Consider the following 16,524-nt stretch of genomic DNA (forward strand, 5'->3'; position numbering starts at 1 on the left):
ATTTTTTTACATCCAGTTTGAGAAATCATGAGAAGAGGAAATACATTTTTTTCTAAATGCTGACAATTTTAAATAGTAGGGAAAAATTAAAATGAAAAATGAGAAAAAAAAGATAAAAAAAGACTAAAAATATATTTTGACATGAAAAAGCATATTATAGGAATGCATTATGAGCGGTTGCAGAGAGAGCCAACTTTCACAATAATTAATGATATTTTAATATCTTCCATAACAAGAAATAGTTGTTTTTACTTTTTTTCTTTTAGAGTATGACTCTCATAGGAGAATATATTTATATTCATTGTCTACATCACACTGTTGGTTTTGAAACACTTCTATGACTTGAAATACACAGACAGCAAATATTCCCTAATAAATTTTTCCAACTTCTGTGCCATAATTTTGTTCTTTTGGGGATGCATGGAAATCCATCCCATATGCGTTTAAGTGGAGAGAATAAACTTGACAGAAACACTATGGGTGATGAACATTAACATCATTGGGTGTCTTCTTACCCTTTCACAAACAGAATTATTTTCAAACCTTCTTCTGGAATGATGGCTTTAATTCTGGAATGATGGCTTTAATTCTCTAGAAGGTTCTGGAATTCCATGATCAGAAAGGAACGCCAATGCAGACACATGATTAATTTTTAAACTGAAGTTTTTTTGTTGCTGTTGTCTCATGTTGCATGACCAATTTCTTCCTCAGAGTTTGGCCTTCTGCTCCTCTTATGTATCATTTTATTGCTTTTAAAGTGAGAATTTCAGTTTTTGTCATTTGGGTGTTCATGATTTCAACATTTTGGAATTTTAATCATTTGGGAATAACACATCTGGTTTTGTCATTTGGGGTATTTTAGACTTCAGGGATATGATATTTGAGGATTTCATCATTTGGGATCCTGGCATTCAGAACCATAATGTGCTTTTCAGACGATTATAAGAACCATTTCACCATACTCTGTTGGCTAAAAAGAAAAGTCTCAAGGCAAGCAAATATCAAAATAATGGAGAGCCTCCTTATTGTTAGGAGAGGCTGTGAAATCATATTTCGAGGTACATAAATACAAAGAAGAATGAAGAGTTTCTACCCTGTTAGTAAGCACTCTGCAACAGTGGTATTATTAATTGTCTATATAATTTATGGGGTGAACATAAGTACTTAGAGAGGAATTTCTTTATAAGCAATGTGAAATAATCTACTCTGATGAACTTCCTATAGTGAAAAATACAGGAATAAACAAAATTGATTTTTCAATTTGATGACTGTCTACTTCAAGAAGAAAATTATCTCTGGTTTTCTGATGTTTGGATACATCAAACTATTCAACAATATGACTCATAATTTAACTGTTGTCTCACACTATTAAATTTTGGAATGGTTGGTATGTAGCAATACCTTACTACAACCCAATAAAGAAATTAGAAGGTGCTCCATAATTTGATTGAATGAAACCCATGAAATACTGTTACTTAATAGATTCATATAGAAATTATATCTCTTTGCATTTTGCACTTTATTCATAAATGTTTAAATATGTAAGAATACTATATAAATAAAAACTATTAAATTACAAATAACTCTAGGGATTTTTATAGTTGAATCATATGGTAGTGCAATTTATATTTTTTGAAAAGCCTTCAGACTGATTTCTGCATCAGCTATGCACTCTTACATTCTCACTAACAGTGTATGAGAGCTCCTTTATCCCCACATTCTCTCCAGCATTCATTGTAGTTTACATTCTGGAAGATTGCTATTCCAACTGGAATGAGATGGAATCTCAATGCAACTTTGACTGCATTTTCTTGATGAACAAAGATATTGCATGTATTTTCATATAGTTGTTGGCCATTATTTTCTTCTTTTGAGAAGTATATTTAGTTCATTTGCTTATCTATTGAATACGTGATTTATATTGGGAGTATTGAGCTTTTTTATTTATGTATTTTCAATAATAATGCTCCGTCAGAGGAATCACTGGTAAAGATTTTCTCCAATTCTATAGGTTCATTTTTCACTACATTGTTTCCATTGCTGTGCAGAAGTTTATAATTTGATAATATCTATTAATTTTTGATAGGAATTCGATAAGTCATTACCTATGTTTGTATGTTGGAACATTTGCCCTAAATTTTATTCTAGCAATTGCAAAGTTTCTGGCTTTATACTTAGGTCTTTGGTCTATTTTGAGGTGTCTTTTGTACAGGGTGAGAAATACAGATCTAATTTCATTATGCCACATATATATGAATATCCCGTTTTCCAAGCACCATTTATTACAGAAGCTGTCATTTCTTCAACATATGTTTTGAGCACATTTGTCAAGAGTCCAATGATAATAGCTGTATGGATTTGATTTTACATCTTCAATTTTATTCCATGATCTACATGCTCATATTTATGCCAGTATCATGATGTTTCTGTTTCTATAGGTCTATAGTAGAAATAGAAATTGGGTATAGTAATGCATCCATCATTGTTAATGTATGATCCAGCTATACAATTTATCAGTTTATACCCAAAAGGATTAAAGTCAGTATACTTTAGAGATAAATGCAAATCCATGTTATGCATATCCTTTATTGCAGCATAATTCTCAGTGTTAGTTATGGAATCATCCAAGGTGTCCAATAACAAATAAATAGATAAAGAAAAGGTAGAATATATACACAATGTAGTTTGATTCAACCATAAACAACATTTTGGTTTGTATATGAGTGTCCCACAAAAACTCATGTCTGAGAAAAATTCTTCATGACATTTGTCATGATTTCTCATATAAGAGACCAATAGTATATGTAACAAAAACAAAAAATGGACAACTGAGATTATATCAAACCAAAAATCTTTTGCACTTTAAGCACAATGATAAACAAAGTAAAATAGCAACCTTCGATATGGGAGAAGATATTTTCAAACATATATCTAATAAGGATAAATATCCAAAATACAAGGAATTGCTATAACTCAATAGGAGGAAAAAAAAATTAAAATGGATAAAAGATCTGAGTAGACATTTTGTAATATAAAAAACGGTCAATAGGCATATAAAAATATTCAACATCGTTAATCATAAAAGAAATACAGATCAAAACTACAATGCTGCATCACCTCACACCTGTTAGGATGACTGTTATTAGAAGAACAAAATGTAAGTGTTGATAAGAAAGTGGAGAAATTGAAAACTTTGTACACTTTCCCAAATCGATATTTTAGAATTTCGAGTATTAATTGGTATTGGTAACTATTTCAGATCCTAAAATCAGTGGGGAAAAAGCCAATGAGGAATACTGAATGTGAATTTAATTAACAATACCCACATTGGTAACATACCCACCTGATACTATATGCCTCCTAATATTATGCAATAAAAAATACAGAGAACAACCATAACATATTATTTTTGTTGTGTTAGCTTTGCCATTAAAACACACCTGAGATAGATCAAGTTACAAAGAAAATAGGTTTCTTTTGGGCTTATGGTTTTAGAGGTTTCATTCCATCATCAATGGACCCCATTGCTCTGAGCTTGTGGTGAACCAGCACACCATAATGGAGAGTACGATAAAGTAAAAGTCTCCCCTCATGACTGGGAAGACCAAAAGAGAAAGAGGAAGGATCTGGAGCCCCACTATTCCCTTCTAGGATACAACCTCAGTGGCCTGAAGACTTCTGCAGGACCTCACCTTCTAAAGTTTCCATGACCTCTCAATAGTGCTAAGCAAGGGACTGAGCCTTTACCATGTTGGCTTTGGGAGTCATTCCAGATCCAAACTATAGCACTAAAAAACAACTAAGAAGAACCAGATTCACATAAGCCCTCTGTATCTATCTATAGGTGATTAGGAGGAACAAGGAATCTATGAAAAGAAAAAATGAGGAAGAAAACAAAACTTTAAGAATAGCACCAGGCAATAATATAGCAATTCAAAAAATGCATAAAAAATGATTAGAGAAGGACACTTGTATCTTTAAAATAATTAAAAGACATGTTTAAATGTAATGTGAGCCCTAATGTGAATAAAAATGGCCATAAAATACATTTGTGAAGCAACAGAAGAAAATTGAACATGAATTAAATATCAGAGGATGCCATGGATTTTTAAAAATTTCATTGGTTTGATAGCGGTATTGTGGATTTATATATATATATTTCTTCTGCAATAAAGTACTTATAAGAAAAATGCTGCCTTTCTAGGATTTTTATAAAGATATTCAGCAGAACTAACAATAAATACAGAAAATGAACAGGGAGACAGGGGAAAGGAAACTGATGGCAGAATATTGACAGATATTAATCCCTGTGGATGTACTTATGAAGATTCAAAATACAATTTAATGGTCTTTTATATATGCATGAAAATTTACTTATCAAAGTAAATAGTGAACAGGGAAAAGCTTACGTGACTTGGGTAAGCTTTTGATGGAAGTCATGTTTTCTCTTTGGAGGAGAACCTTACTTCATATATGCATGAGTAATGATATAATTTTTAAAATCAACATTCTAGAACTTAGCTAATGATTAAACCTGGAAAAACTTCTCCAATCTTTTAATACTAGCACAGAGTGAGAAAGAATTTTAGATAAGACCAAGAAAAACACACTAATGGCACCAGATTTGTTTATTGGAAGGCTGATTCAACAGCCTAGAAGTCTTGTGTACAAAGGTTTCATATTTTTAATGAAACCAAGATTCGTGAAGTGCAGTGATAAAAACTAGTAGAAAATATGTGATCAACAGGTTCTGTGATGTGTCCCATCTACTATCAGGGATATATTTGAAAGGACCTGTGCAGATGGTGGTGTTCAAACTGATGAAACAGTTTCTACTCCCCAACCAAATCTTCCACTCCTAAAAACGTGATCTATTATGCAACTACTACGAACAACTGGGCTCTGGCTCTAGTGGCCTGGGTTATGCCTCTTTTTGTGGATTGGGCTGTGGCTGTGGTGTCCTGAGCTAGGAATATGGCTAAAGCTAAGGCAAGTGTGGCCCTGGCTGCTGCCACCTGCCTTGCTGTGGGAGATACTGGTCCTAAAGATTACACTGAGAAATTTCCAGAGTCAACACTTTGGACTCAATTTGAGCCACTTAATCTGCACTCATGATTCCTCATATGGATAGTTCCTTTGTCTAGTCTAAAATACTAAATATATATATATATATATATATATATATATATATATATATATATATATATATATCTGCTTCTGTAAGCCTCATTTATTTATTTATTTATTTTTAATTGCTTTTATTTTTTTAAGTACATGACAGTGGAATGCATTACAATTCTTGTTACACATATAGAGCACAATTTTTCATATCTTTGTATATAAAGTATGTTCACACTAATTCATGCCTTTATACATGTACTTTGTTTTTTTGCAATACAATTCTTATTACACATATATATATCATAATTTTTCATATCTCTGTTTGTATATAAAGTATATTGACTCCCAATTCTTGTCTTCATACATGTACTCGGGATAATGATGTCCATCTCATCCCACCATCCTTGATAATACCCTGCCTCCTCCCTTTCCCTCCCATCCCTCTTCCCTATCTAGAATTCATCTATTCCTCCCATGCTTCCCCTGTCTACCCGACTATGAGCCAGGCTCCTTATATAAGAGAAAACATTCAGCATTTGTTTTTTTTGGGGGGGGATTGGCTAACTGCACTTAGCATTATCTTCTCCAACACCATCCATTTACTTGCAAATGCCATGATTTTATTCTCTTTTATTGCTGATGTAAGCCTCATTTAGAGTAGCTAAAATTATCAGAAATAGTTTACATTTTTTTGAAAAGTTTTGTCTTTGTTATTGAACTGCCATTAAAATTTTTCAACAACTTTTATATGAGAAAATTTAAAATTTATTTTAATATACATTTATCTCTAAACATATGGATTTGTTGCAAATAAATTTATTTATCCTCATTATTTGTGTGCATGATCGTATGTGTGCATGTGTGTGTATGCTTTAGTGAACTGGTAAGTACAATGGGGAATAAGAAAATATGAAAGAAAAGGTTTTGTAGCATTCTGAGATCACAGTCCTTTAAAAATACAGGGGTATGACATCAGACCCTTGTTGTTTTTTTTTCTGTTTGTTTGTTTTTCTTTGTGATTCTTCAGTCAATGCTCTGCGTTGACCTGCACAGTGTTGACCCCTCACCCTGCATTTCCACATTTCTGATTTAGCAGTTCCCCTGTCAGCAACAAGGATGTTAATTTCAGTGTGCTGTCTTGGTATGTGGGTAAACCACTCTTGGGTGGTTTAGAGGAAGTCCTGACTTGTGGTTTGTGAAGAATTCTCCACTGTAAATACCCCCAAAATTTCTGATTTAAAGCTATCAATGTAACACCACCAAGTGCAAAGAGACTCTCATCTGGTAAACAGTGACTGCAGCACACTGTGCACAGACTGCTTAAAGGATTTATCTGCCTTAGACTCTAGTGTAGCTAAGTCTTCCAAGAAAAGTTAGTGATTATCATCACATCATAGGCAAAAAAAAATAGATTAATAATTGTTTACATCAAGAATTATGTAATTCCCACTTAATGTACTGTTTTTTTTTAAATTTGTAATCCCAGGTTATTCTTTGAAGTCATAAAAAGTAACCTTTCAGTTCACTTAAACTTTCATTAATGCCTTCACTCCAACAGTGAACAAACACTTTCTGCGAAGAGATTGTAGTTTGGCAAGTCTACTTTTGAGTGAATAGTTTCTTTTTTGATTATTTGTAAGAAGTTTTACTACTCAGAACAGAAAATTAATCTACATATATTTATAGTAGAAGTGGCAGTATTATCAAAGGTTTTGCAAAAGGCCAATACATGTGGACAAGATTAAAATAAATTTTTTATCAATAATTTTAGAAACTTGCAATATATATATTACATATATAAAATCATAAAATATGATAAATAATTTAATATATTAATATTATTACATTAACACATATTGTAATATTCTCTTTTATCCTCATCCATTTAGAAGTAACTCTGAAAAATCCTCCTTCCAAAATTTTGATCTATGAAAAATCATTGATTTCATATAAAATGTTAATAAAAGACAATAATTCATGACCCTAAAATATTACTACTTTGTAATAGATAATAAATATTTATTGAATGAATTATATTTAAATAAGAACTCTTTTGTTCTCTGGTAAGGAAATTAGACTTAGCTGATATGAACTATCTTTATAAATTTTATTTTATTTTGGTGCTGGAGCTTGAACCCAAGGGGGATTTACCACTGAGTTACATCCTCAGCACCCCTGCCCTCCCCCTTTTTATGTGTGTGGTGTTGAGGATAGAAACCAGGGCTGGGCTCCATTTTGTCAGAAGCTCAATCCATTGGATCAGTTTGGCTGTCCTGTCCCGACTTTTGAAACTCCTTTCTGTGTTCTGTGGTTTTCTCATAGTTCTATTTTTCTTAGCTTTTATTTCTCAGCCAGCCCATTCCAATAGGGGAACCCCAATCCCACCTCCCATGCAGGATGTGGGAGAGAACTTTGCTGTGCCTTTTGTTCACACAGTGTCTAGCCTTTGACACTAGATCCATAAAGGATCAGAAAAGATCAAATGCACATCTTAAGGATAAGATGGAGCATAGTCTCACCTAAGTAAAGATTTACCTTCACAAAGCACCAGTCTTCTCAGATGAGCATTGAGAATGATCAAGACCAGTCCAAGCATTGCATGGGCCCCTCAGACTGTCAAACACTTTAAACAGACATGTCTCTGTGGGACCAACAGAACAACTGTAAAATAGAAGATAATTCCAGAAAATCAAGCATAGGAGCAGCGGCTATACCCACAATCAAACTAAATCATATGTGCAGTCCAAAAATTGGCTGTAAATATATGTAGTTAAAAGAAAAGAGCATATAGTTTAAGGTTCATGAGTTACTAACGTCTCACTTCCCCCCCCCCAAATAATAGGCAAATTCATTATGTCTCTGTTATGGTAAGGATGTGGAATGACTCTCCAAAATCCCATGTGTTGAAAACAAGATCTTCAAAATATAAGGTTCAGAGGTGGAAATTTTGGGCAATGATTGGATCATGAGGGCTCTGACCTCCTCAGTGGATTAATCTATTTGCTGGATTAATTCATTGGTAGATAGCTGGACTGAAGTTAGTCATGGTAGCACATAATTATGATCCCAGTGACTCCAGGAGGCTAAGGCAGGAGAATCAAAAGCTTGAGGCTAATCTCGGCAATTTAGCAGGACCCCATCTCAAAATATTAAAAATAAATAAATAAGAAAAGACTCTGGCTGTATCTCAGTGATAAAATGCACCTGGGATCAATCCCCAGGTAATTTTAAAAAAAACATGAATGGATTCCTGGTTGGTAATTATTGGCAGGTAGAGCATGTCTGAGAGGTGGGTCATAGATGTGCCCTTGGGACTCTACATGCCCTTGGCCCCTTCCTTACTCCCTGCTTTCCTGCTGCTATGTGGTGGAGCAGATTTCCTACACATGACTTCTACCATGATGCTCTGCCTCACACTGCACCAGGAGGTATGCAGTCCATGGACCATGGATTGAGACCTCTGAAACCATGAGCCCAAAGTAAAATAAACTTTTCCTCCTCCAAGTTGTCCTTGTCAGGTATTGTCTTTAGAGTGATGGGTGTTAGCTAACATTCTCCAGGATCAGTTTCTTGATAATGATTCAGACTACTCCACTTCACATATACTTCTATTTTCCTATAAAAACAACTCTTGTTTTCATTCTTAGTTTTCTTTGCATGAGTCCTTACACAGGTCTTGGCGAGTTTACTATTTTACATATGGCTTCTCTTGTTTATTATTTATATATTGGTGATACTGGAGATTGAACCCAGGGCTTCATGTATGCTAGCCATACTTTCTACCAGTGACCTACATGCTCAGGCCATTATTTATCTCTTAATTTATAAAACTACTCTATTAATATTTATAGACTTAAATATTTCACATACAATATAACCAATTTATCGTTAGAGATTCTGACCACGCTTTACATTTAATTTGTTATGGGAATATAAAACCCCGCTATATTAATTCAAATATTTTGCAGGTACCTATTTATCATCTCAACATTGGATTTCTCCAATTAAAATAATTTAATTTAATATAGGTTCCATGCAATAACTGGATCTATTCAAATTGTTTTGCAACATTGCTACAACTTACAGGACATAATGTTATAAATGAAAAAACAGATCATCTTGGTAAACACAGTCACACTAATATGAGTAGTAGAATCCATTGTCTTAAATGTCTCTAGTTATCCTTAATAAATTTCACCTGAGGGAATGCCATTTACTTAAATGATGGAGCATTAAAAACTATGTAATTTTAATGAATTTCATTAATTCATTGGGGAGCATGAGAGAAATAAGAGCTATGCACCCCTATATACATACCTATCAGCACAGTTTCACTGTCTCAACAATGATATTGTATGTAATGGCACTACCTTAAGGGATCCGCATGTATGAGTGATGGGGAATGGGAGCTTGGAAGTTCTTTTCTGTCTCTCAACTGTTCTGTAGCTATTATAAATAAGTAGATAATGATCACTTTGTTCAGACAGTGTGATAAACTTAAAGATCAGACTGAGCAAAAATATCTTTAAATAAAATAAATGGTAATTATTCTTTAAACACAAGTGGGAAATGCATTAATACATTACATGCAAAGCTGCCATAATTCACCTGTATGTTAGCTGCTGGCATTTTATTTGAGTGATTAGTCAAAATTTGAGAACAGCACTGCTCACAGTTTCTGCAGCCAGCAGCAGAGTATTTAAAAGCCCCTGCACTGTGCACATCTTGATGTTCCTTTGAAGAAGCAGGAAGCAGATTCCTGCTCCTTGAGTGAATATTCAATTTCTGACACCACGACGGATCCCCAAACTTTATGACACCAGGTCCCTGACTGTGGGCTTCTCATTTGCAGGACAGTGTCTGGTCCAGTGGGTTCTATTACGGTTCTTCCTGAAAGACTCCAGTCATGTCTTTTAACTCCACCTTCAAGCTCACATCTTAGAATAAGATACATTCCATGCTTTTATAATTATATCAATATGGATTATACTGTCGTGTCCAACTAAAAAGAACCAATAAAATAAAATAAAAAGAAATGCTAATATCTTCCCTGACTACTGGAGAAAAGATTCAGATCCAGCATTCCCCATTTTGACAAACCTAAGCAGAATGCCTTATAATTTATAGAAAAGTATTACATTTATTTTGCATTAGCATTATTTTCCTTCACATATGTTCATTTCATATATTGAATATGGAAAAATAAAATTCATCTTTAATAAACTGTGTTTATTTTCCCCTGTAAATTGTGCCTCATTATATTTATGTTAATTTATCTACATTATTTTTGCTTTTTCTTTTTGTGTGTATAATATGTGAGGGGGAAGAATATTGTTAGAAAAATAAAAAGAGACAAAAACAGAGGTAGAGATACATACTAAGGAATATTACTCTCTTTGGTTATCTCCTGAGATTGTGATGTACTTAAAATTTTAATGAAGTGAACATCAGTTATTATTACCTCAGGTCATTTGTAATCTAACTTCTACATGATAAAAGCCATTCCTATTTATGATCAGACTATTAATTATGTTCACATTTCAAATTTTTAAATGACACCTTTGCCTGTTAAAATAGTTCTTTTTCCTACCAACATCTATAACAATTTTTGCCTTTGTCTATTTTCAGATTCCCCACATCTTAGATTCCTTATCATGGTGCTTCTGAAGAGAGGTAACTTACTCCTCATACCTCCCAGGATTATGTCAACTTTCTACTTATCATTACTTGACGTGCACAGTACCATTAGAATTCCCTGTCTGGTGGCCACTAACTTCTGAAAGTTTTACATTAAAATCCTCCAGAAAGAATCTGCTGTTTATCAGATGATATAGTTCAGATCTAAAATATACCTCAAAAGACATATTTAAGGTTTGACCCTCATGGTAGAACTATTAGTAAATGATGAATCCTTTGAGAGATGAAACATACTAGGAGAACCTCAGGTCATAAGGTCACAACCCCAAAAGGATCATGTAAGCCCAGTCCCTTCCTTTCCTTTTTCTTTTTTTCTTTTTCTTCCTGTCACAAGATAAGTATTTTTGTCCCCACCAAATGCTCCTACCATATTGTGATGCCTCACCACAGACCCAAAGCACGGGGCAATTGATCCTAGAATCAATGCACACACAATATAAGCAAAAATAAACCTGTTCTCATTATAAATTGATTGTCTCAATTATTTCACTATAGTGATGGAAAGCTGACTAACACACCAGCACACATTAGCAATGGTCTTCAGTGTCCTGAGTCATTGACTATCCTTGAATCTCATGATTCCATACCTTTCCTTTGAAGTTCTCCAAACGAATATGCCCACTTATTCCCTTTTATTTCTAAAGAAATCCACATGACATTTGAAATAATGAGACAAAAGAATGCTACACAATATACCATTCCAGCAGAAGAATCAGTTGACTTTTAATTTGATTTTCAAGAAATTACATCATACCCAAAAGTTCTCTGCTCTTCGTCATAATTAAAAAGTCAACATTAATAATAGGATTCAGACTGACCAATAGAGATTGCAAGCATTATTTGGGCATGAGATAATTAATATTAATTTTAAACCAACCAACCAACAAATAAAAAATCATTTTGCTGGTGGGATTTGTAGGGTCAGAGGAAGCTTGGGTTCAGCGTCAATAGAATTAGAGTAGAAGCTTCTTCCTTCCTTATGAAATCTTCAATATATGTACAGGGCTGGTACATAACTTATATTGATCTCTGTTCATCAAACACACTGAGTTTTGCTCTTATACAATTTGTGTTTTGTAAATTGTATTCTAACAAATTTCATTAATATTTTTAAACCAAACAAAACAGATGTATTTCCATGATTGGTTGTATCCACTCCCACAAATACTTCATTCAGTGTGAAGGATTGCATTATTTTTGAACCTTACTATCCATACCATTTTTAACACAAATGCCCCCGTAAGTACTTGAAAGTCTTCAAAAATAGCATGTAAGAACCCTGGTAAAAATTAAATACATGAATAAGTACATGAGGGTGCAAGACAGAGCACCCAACTTAATCTTAGTGTTTTACAGTTACATATATAACACATTTATATTAGGTGAGAAAGAGAAGCTTAGCAAATGTATAGCTTCTTATTAAAAAAAATGACCATTTACTCTCTGGAAGAAAGAAAAAAAATATTCTGAAGCAACAGCTTAGAATAAATACCAGGCACATTTACATTTGTCAGTAACTTGTCACCAGATTACTAATTAACAGAAACTACAGCTATCTCATCCTTAAAGAGCAAAACTCACAATGTTTCTTTAGTAAGATTATCTCACTAAAACAAAACAAAATGAAAAAGAAAATAATAACAGCCATGGAGTAATGGAAAAAATAAAACCAACCAACAAACAAACAACAACAACAACAAAAAAAAAAACACACAGGACACTTGTTTCATGACTTACATTATACCATGTAATCAGGACATAGGTATTCAATTAACTAAATATAGAATGAGACACAGTATGCAAAATAAGACAAGAATTTCATTTTAAAGGCTCATAAATTGATCATGCAATGCTGATGTACAAAGATATTATCTCAGTTATGAGGCTTGTTTTTAAAATAATTCAAGGTACCCATGACGTTGTCTGAGGCACATGAGTGAGATAATATGACACGCTCTGCCTGTAGTTTTCTCCTGTCCACACTGAGGGGGTATAAAAGGCAGATGGCAGACAGTGGCATCCAGACTCAAGACACCTACATCCTGATCCTGAACTGAACACTCCACTCCTGACAGCATGAGCTGCTACTATGGCAACTACTATGGTGGGCTGGGCTATGGCTATGGTGGCCTAGGCTATGGCTATGGCTGTGGCTATGGTGGCTATGGCTATGGTGGCTTAGGCTATGGCTATGGTGGCTATGGTGGCTATGGTTATGGATGCTGCCGCCCACTCTGCTACAGAAGATACTATTCCTATGGCTTTTACTGAGGCATTTCCTCAGCTGCTGAGCCTACTGGCTGTCAGGTCCTGTCTCACTGGAATCATTTCCAACTTTCTTCACATGAGAAATGTTTGAATATCTTCATCAATACCAACTATATACCAAACTAATTGAAAAAAATGAATGGAATCAGCATGCTTTTATTGATTCCTCATTACCTCTTGAATTATGTGATTGTTGGAGAAGTTTTTCCTTTGATAATTATCCTTATAATACTATGTAAAATGTGATTGAATCTGATTCACAATGGCTGTATAAAAAGATACATATCTTAAATAAATTGTTTTTCACTGCAACAATGGCTTTGCTACAGTTGTTCTAAATTGTCTCCATCAGTGTAACATGTATATTTATGTGTTTGCAAGTGATTAGTTTTGTGTGTGTGCTTTTGTTTACCCAAGTGGGGGAGAGAGAGTGTTTGTACACATGCAAGAGAGACAAAGAAAGCAGGTCAGAGGTCTTCTGCGGCCAACAAGGGTTTTAATATCAATGGGATAAAATCATAAATTCTTTCTAACATCATAAAAAACTGTTTTGTTTGTCTTTTCACCTTTTCTACAATTATTCATTGCTTATAAGTTTTTAAAATATCTATTTTATGCAAACATGTTTGTATTTCATCAGAAACACACTCTTCAGTGTTCTTTTCTGCTCATTAATGAAAAGGGAAAAATAGTATTTCTTTGTAACAGATCATGCAGAGTGTGTTTTACATTTATGTTTGACTATCTTTTACCTTGTTAACTTGCTAATGGCTCCCATTCAAGTTCTTTAAATGGCTATTTTATACAATGACAATTTTATTTTGTATCAGACCATTTAAAATTTTATATATTTGTTTTCTTTGTGTGACTTGCACAAAATGGTTTACATTATCTCAGCTACAGATCTACCTCTGTGAAATGTTTCTCAATTTTTGTAAAAAAAAAAAAAGCATTTTTCCTAAACAATGAGTTCAGGAAGCATCATATTGAAAATGTCTGCACTAATAACCATGTTCTGGATTACCTTCATGGCAACCAAATAGTGTTTCAAAATGTATCAATTTATTCTTCCACTTAGAAATAGTACATGTATTATGCATTGTAAGATAAGTTTATCAAAACCATGAGTTATTTTCTCAGTATTGAATTAGCATTAGTTTATCTTCTTTTTCATCTCAAAGTCTGATGTTTATCAAAGGTATATGCCTACATGTACTAATTTTCTCCAGAATCAAATTGTTTCCACTCTTAAAGTAGTTATGTTTCATTTGGGAAACAAACTGACAGCACTGAATGCAATGAAATGCTGATGGAGAAGTAAGAAGAAGAAAACTGATACTCTTAAGATGTAAAAAATGTTTAATCGTGGGGTAAAATTTTAAAGTTCTCCATTCTAGGAATCAGGCAAGAGGCTCATATGACAGAGTAATCAGCAGAATTCTGAGTCCATTATCAATTCTTCAGGGCTAGGAAAACATACTTGATATTTTAGTGAAATTTTTCATTGCTGACCCCCAAAGACTTGACAAGAATTATTTTAGAGGCTGAAAAGTTTATTTAAGGATCACGGTTTCATTGATCTCATTCGTTGACTTCAGCTGACTTCATTGCTCTGAGCACGAGGGGGGCAGGACATTATGGTGGAAGAGAGTGCTTTAAAAAATGTGACAAGGACATGGCCACCATAAATCAGAGACAGAAGGAGAGATCTACTCACCAAAAACCAAATATATACCCCAAGGCATGTAACCCAAAGATCCTACTCCTCCAATTGGACTCCACTACTTACAGTTACCACCCTGTTAATCTCTATTAGGGGATTAATGCACTGATTAGGTTAAAACTTTCATAGCCCTTCAGACACAATGGCCCACACCTGTAATCCCAGCAACATGGGAGGCTGAAGCAAGAGGATCACAAGTTTTGAGGCCAGCTTCAGCACCTTCTTGCACTGTCTCCCACATGAGCTTTTGGGGGACATCTAATATCTATGACACCACATTTGGAAACATAAAAAAGACACAATCTGATAAGAAAGCATTCAGAGAATAATGACTTTAAATGAGCCAGGTTTCTCCATGAGACATTTTAGAAATTCATAAAAGTTGTAAAGATCGGTTTCCTGATATAAAACATAATCATTTAAAAATGAGATGAAAAAATATCATTGTGTTCATATCAAGGTGAAAAGAAAATAGTCACTAGAATTCAGAAGAATCATCTTGAATAGAAAGAGACTAAAGATCATTCTCCATAGGCTAGACCAAAGATATAAAGGCACCCTAACCAAAATTCAGAGCATAACATCATGATTATCCTTATTTGAATTTGACCAATCTGATCTTTTCTAATAATCCAATGGGAAAGCAATGACAAAACACAAGCATCTAATGTGAAATACAATATGTTCTGGATCTTCTAAAACTTTAATAGAAAATACTGAGTTTATGGACTCCTATGGAGATATGCAAAAGAGGCAACAGTTATCAAAAAGTGTCAAAATGTGTTCTACTGTCATGAATAAATAATTAGAACAAATTTTTAAAAAAAGAAACCAAATCTTCCTTCACATACTGGATATTGCACTAAAACAGGAGAAATGTACAAAAGAATCAAACTAAAATTCTAGTTCTATTTTTTAAAAAACAAATGATCCATGTGGTCAATAATTTAACAAATTTAGTTTCAGAAAATAAGTGTAATAGGCATAATACTAAATATATTATGCCTGATCAAGAAACAATTTGTTGCCCAATTTCAAAAGGAAGAAAACTTGTTCACTTTTTCTTTTAAAGCACAAACATTTAATACAATGTCTTTTTGCCACTTCTAGCATGTCATGATATGAACAAGAGGCTCTGAATAAGAAGAAATTCAGAGATAATAATAAATTTCACACAACACAATGACTTAAAAATTATTGACACATGGACTATGACAAATAAATATCATTGGTAGCTGAAACAGGCTAGCAGATCTCTGTGAATCTCAGAAGTCTTAAACGATCTGAATGAGAACCTTGGGGAAAAGCAAGTTTCTGAAACATTGATGTACCTGTGACTATTTTCAGTGTGCAGTGACAGCAAGGAGCAGAACTGGTAGGATTTGTGAGCCAGAGGAACTTTAGGCTCAGCAACCAGAAGTGGAAGCTCCTTGCTTCTTTAGCAATTCCTCTAATGCCTACATTAAGAGTGGTGGGACATAATTTAGATTTATCTCTGTCTCAGGTGTCAAGCTGTTCTATAGTAATAATAATAATAATAATAATAATAATAATAATAATATCTCATTGATTTTATGTGAATTGAATTTTAAAAAATTAAATTAACTATTAATAACCAAACAAAAACATATCTTTCCATGTCTAAGTATCCTTGTTTCCACCAATACTTCATCAGCAGCTAAAATTTGAGAAAGCAAAAGGGAGCGCATGGCTCA

General features: G+C 33.7%; 1 protein-coding gene across 1 annotated transcript in view; it reads left to right on the plus strand.

Annotated features, from left to right (window-relative positions):
* LOC308653424 (uncharacterized protein) overlaps positions 1-16,524 on the plus strand; it is a gene marked incomplete at both ends in the record, with an annotated part of 99,173 nt that overhangs the window by 56,081 nt on the left and 26,568 nt on the right. The window contains 2 exons of the mRNA XM_081301985.1: positions 12,953-13,078; positions 16,157-16,184. Of these exons, the coding sequence (XP_081158111.1) occupies positions 12,953-13,078; positions 16,157-16,184 (154 nt within the window). The remainder of the gene's footprint in view (positions 1-12,952; positions 13,079-16,156; positions 16,185-16,524) is intronic.

Source organism: Spermophilus citellus (genome assembly GCF_964194105.1).
Source record: "Spermophilus citellus genome assembly, chromosome: 7".
Lineage (NCBI taxonomy): Eukaryota > Metazoa > Chordata > Mammalia > Rodentia > Sciuridae > Spermophilus > Spermophilus citellus.